Below are 5,113 nucleotides of genomic sequence, written 5' to 3'. Positions count from 1 at the left end.
AGATCAGTGGTGACAATTTTGTCTTCAATTTCACTGATTATGTGTTCCATCTCATCAACTCTGCTCATATGTCCCTCCATCATGTTGACAGCCTCTAAAACATTGGTCCTTATATTTTGAATGATGGATTCTTGTTTTTTCAGTGCTGCTAATGCCTGATTTGTTTTCTCTGCAGTGTTCTGCATTGGTTGTTTGAGCTCCTCCTGGTCTTTGCTTCTAGTATCCTGTAATTCATCAAGTTTGTCTTTCTTCCATTGGATAGATTCAGTCACTCCTCTTTTCAATTCTTTGTCAGAAAGTTCCATGAGACTTTCTGGGTTCAGGGAATCTACTGCTACTGTGTCACCCTTTGTGAGTGACATCTTGCTTTGCTCTTGTGTATTGTGTGGGATAGTTTGCTTTCTTCGAGACATTGATATGTTCTTGATCTGAAGACAATGCTCCTGAGATCAGTTGGGCAGCTACTGACTTTGTGCTTTTCTCTGAATTTCTGACTTCAGGGAAATGTCAGTTCAGAGCCTGCTAGGGCAATCTCTTGTTGGTAAGACAGGTCAAGGTCCTCCCGATTAAAGGCAAGTTGATTGCCCAGACGTGTAGGCGCTGGTGTGGAGTCAAATGGGGTGAGGCAATCAAAGGGTTGGGGGTGATTGTAAGGGCAGGTCAAACACTTGGGGGACTTTGCTCAAACCTCTGCTGTCTCCGTGTGCTCACGATTGGCGTCCCTACTCTAATTCCTGCTGTCTGTTTCCTACCCAATGGATTTGGCAGTGTTCCCTGCTTGGTGGCACTTACGCAGGTGCCCTCACACAATAGCCCCTGCTCCAGCGGAGTCCTGGATCTGACAGGATCCGAAGTCAAAGGTGAAATTCCCACCGACCCATTAGCCTCTGGCTGGTCTGCAGAGTATACAGAGGCCAGCTGGCTGGCTCATTTTGGGCAGTTGGTGTAGCTCAAGGGAGCCCTGCCCAAATTCACCACCAGTGGGCATGCCTTTATGTGCTCTCCCAGGTAATCAGCAATGCCCCAGTAAACCCAGCCAAGATCCTATCGACCTTTCTCCTGCCAGGTTAGTTCCACAGCAGCTTGGCTGATAGCTCCTGTTGATGGCTGGATCCGGGGTGGTTCCCTGAGGCCACAGGGCTGTGCTGGGGCCTGAGGTGTGTGGTGTGGGGCTGCAAGAGGCGCCCGGGGAAGGGGGGAAGCAAGGGACTAGGGGGGCAAAGGACCACAGGGCTTGGACACTACCACCAAGAGGTAGGGGGCGGAGCTTGGGCGTTGCTGGGGGTTTATGTAGCAGCACCCTGTGTGGTGGGGAGTCTGGGGGTCACGCAGGCGCAGGCTGCAGGGGGGTGTCACACAGTGGCTGATAGTTGTCGCTCCTCTGGGGTCACATGGTGTTCGCTCCTTTGGAGTTCCGCAGTGGCTGGCAGACTGTTGCTCTTCCCTGATCTTTTTGCAGGCTCAGGTGTCAGGGCTGGCGCAGGCGTTGCGGCTTCAGATTTTTTTTTTTTCTTCTATTTTTTTTTTTCTTACCCAGCAGTATTCCAGCAATGATCTTTTTTAGATTTCATGTGCTTGACTTTTTCTTTAATTATCCTGGTACTTATTTCTAATTTTATACCAGTGTGATCTGATAAAATGTTTTGCAGTATTGGTGGATTTTAATTTATTGAGGCTTGTTTTATAATCTTATATATAGCCTATTCTTGAGAATGTTCTTTGCTTACTGGGGAAGATTATATATTTTATCTTGTTGGGTAGGATGTTCTTTGTGTGTTTATATTGTCAAGTTTATGAAAATAACATTTTCCTAGATGCTTGAATATTTAGTTTCTAGTTTCTCTGTCCTTCATTGAAAGTGCTGTCTTTTACTACTATTGCAGAATTGCCTATTTACATCTGTTAAAATTTAATTTATGTATTTTTTTTTTTCAGAAACAGCCAATAGGATTTTAATGACAGGGCAGGGTCTGGGGTTAGTTCTTGTAGCCGTGGCTCGCTCTTCGGCCTCGGGCACGCTCGAACTTCCGGCCCTTGGAGCGGACGTAGGGTTTGGTGTGGCTGTGTGGGGTGCCCGGGGCCTTGCCAAAGTGCCTGTACACCTCGCGGCCCTTGCGTGGCCCGGACAGCAGCACGGTGCCACAGCCCTTGGGCGAGTCCAGGGCCAGCTGGTCGAAGGTGAGGATCTTGCCTCCAGCCTTGAGGATGCGGCTTCGGGCCTGGCTGCTCATGCGCAGAGCACACACCTTCAGCTTATGTATTTTGAGGCTCTTTCACTGACTGGATAGATTTAATTACAGTTATATCTTATCGTTCAGTTTAACAGTATATAATATACTACTTCTTTGTCCCTTTTCCTAGTTTTCTTGTTTAAGTCTGTTTTATCAGAAATATTGCTGGTTCTGCTCTTTTTTGATTGCCATTCATTTTTATATTGTATCATACTCTTTAATTTTTAGTTTGTCTTCTTAATTCGCTTTTGAAGATAACTTCATTTCCTCCAAACTGCTTTCACTATTCTTTCTTCACCTCTGATTTCAGAAGATTAGATTATGAGATATCTTGGTGTTTTTCTATTGCAATATTTTCTGTTTGGAGTTTGCTTATCTTCTTGAATATGTTTTCTGATTTTTCATAGTATTTGGGAAGTTTTCTTTTAGGAAATCTTATTTTGTCTGTGCTTTCCCCCCCTTCCCCCCCTTTTTCTTTGGTGAGGAGAGTTTTCTTATTTTCTAAATTTACAGTCTCATCTAAGCTATTTCTTTTGATGGCATCCCACAATTCATATGCTTTTCTTATATCTTACTTTTTTCTAATTGTTACTTTGACAGATTAATATTGGAGAATTTTCTTCTTCTCACTTTTTTAGTGTTCCATTGATTCAATTCTGGTTGCTGGTCCTTTCTTTTTGCTACCTTTTTTTTTTTAAATATATGTTCCATTTTTCTGAATTTTAATTTATTAATTTTCTATGGCTAATAATTTTTCACTTCTTCATTTAGACTTGTATTTTTTCAAAAGCCTTCTATATTGCCTATGTTCTTTTCAATTTATTGTCCAACTTTTACATGTATGTAAAGTAATTTAAAAATACCATGATTGCCCTAGCAAACTTTAGTCTTCAAAATAAATTTCCTTGCTCATTAGTAGTTTAATATCTTTGCAGCAGAAATTATCAGATTGGCTAATGAAGAAGTCCATTTGATTTCATGAGTGCTGCTTGCATTGTACATCCAAATAAAATGAATTCTTAAATGTTCATACTATTTTTTCTCTTTAATTGTACATATATTCTGATCTTTATGTTTTGCATAGTAAAACATGTAGTATTATATTTAACTTGACAGTTTCAAAATTATAGGAATGCATTGCATTTACTTACTGAAGCTCCCTCCCTTTTCTTTCCAGAGTAATCTTTGAAGTAAAAATTATTATCCTTGTAGTAAAAATCAATATTTTAAAGTTCTTGCTAATTTGACAGCTTTGATAGACATTATTATATTTGGAATTTATCTTAAAACTGAGGAGATGAAAATTTTAAAGCCTTGAAATTAAAAAGAAATCACTAACCATTGTTTGTTTTTTATTTAGTCCATTACGATGATTAGGAAGAAAATTATTCATTTTACTGGCTCTGATCAGCACAAACAAGCAAATGCTGCCTTCCTTGTGGGATGTTATATGGTAAGTTCTTTACTTTACAAATGTATTAGTAAAAATGTGTGCAACTGTAGTACTTTAAGTTTATGGTTAGAATTATAAAGTTACTTCTCCTAAAATAGTGTTTTTGTGTCTTTCCAGAAGAATATGCCTTTTGGGGGGGAAATAGAGCTACTTCTTTTCAGAAGTTTCTGTTATATGTAATGCCTTTCAAAACAATGTGTTATTGGCTAACAATTCATTTAGAGAATTGTTGAATAATTTGAGTAGTATCAAACCTACTGATTTAAGAAAAGAAAACAATGGAATAGATGATATTACATAACTAAAGAGTGCTTTATAATTTCAATGCTGGCAATTTTTTTCCTAGCTAAAGTGTAGTTCTAAGGGAATCTCCATCTAGCAGCACATTGTAGAAAATGGCGTTGTAGAAAAATGGGTTACATATTGTGTAAAATATTTACAAATAAAATGGTCTATGATTTTTAAAGGGTAAAATTTGTTTGCCATCTGGTGTTTTTATCAGTTTTTCCTGAATAAGCTAATGAGAGTGACTCCAGGGTGGGATCTCACTATGTTTTTTTGGTAATAAAGTTAACTACTCTGTTTAGTGGAACAGAATAGCTAGTTGATGCTTCTTCCCAGACTCTCAGCCATATGCACAATAGTGGTTTTTCTATTCTCTTGCCACCACAAAGATAATAATAAAAGCAGAATTGCTTTATAGTATTAAAAATAAGTTCTTTTTCCTATTTGCTACCTATATCTATTATGCCTTCCCTCTTTGAAATTAACTGGTACTCTATAGTTTGATAATCTAGAATTTATAATGGTTATGGCAGTTTGGTGAAATTACATCTCAAAATGTAATAATTTTCCCCCACTTAAGATATATCAGTAACAGTGACTAAAACCTTTTTGATTTTGTTTTCTTATTTGTGCTAATGAACTATTTGATAGAAATGCTTCTGTGCTTCAATAAATGAGGAGAAACAGCTGCAAGAATCCATTAAAAATTGGAACATAAAAAAAATAAAAATTGGAACATGGAATGTGTGAATTTAAGAAAATTGGAAACTGTCAAAAAAGGAAATGGAATACACAGAAATCATCTTTCTAGCCCTTAGTGAGCTACAGTAAACTAGTATTGGCCATTTGGTATCAGACAACCATGTGAACAATTTTGCCAAGAATGACCAATTTCATAGGAATGATGTATAACATTCATAGTCAAAAAGAACATTTCAAGAACTATCTTGAGGTGCTGTGAGTAATATGATACTATTCATGCTCTTTCAAGGAAGACTTGTGATTATAACTATTATTCAGTGGCCCTTTCCCCATTTGATAGGTTTTGTTTCCTTATCAAATACCAATTGAGGTAATGATATAGTGATATAGGTAGACGAGTTGATTTCTGGGTTCTATTCCATTGGTCTGTGTGTGTATCTGT

At 38.3% G+C, this 5,113-nt stretch overlaps 1 protein-coding gene across 1 annotated transcript; it reads right to left on the bottom strand.

Annotated features, from left to right (window-relative positions):
• Positions 1–1,976: 1,976 nt before the first annotated feature.
• On the bottom strand, positions 1,977–2,270 carry LOC102867844 (ribosomal protein L18-like; the record flags this gene model as incomplete). Its single annotated transcript, XM_006902830.1, has 1 exon — positions 1,977–2,270. A coding segment is annotated over one exon (294 nt), but the record flags the coding sequence as incomplete, so codon positions are not given.
• Positions 2,271–5,113: the final 2,843 nt, after the last annotated feature.

Source organism: Elephantulus edwardii, unplaced genomic scaffold (genome assembly GCF_000299155.1).
Source record: "Elephantulus edwardii isolate Elephantulus edwardi_28Jun2011 unplaced genomic scaffold, EleEdw1.0 scaffold00459, whole genome shotgun sequence".
NCBI classification, from domain to species: domain Eukaryota; kingdom Metazoa; phylum Chordata; class Mammalia; order Macroscelidea; family Macroscelididae; genus Elephantulus; species Elephantulus edwardii.
The sequence above is the reverse complement of the archived record's forward strand: the minus strand, read 5'-3'. Positions and strand labels throughout refer to the sequence as shown.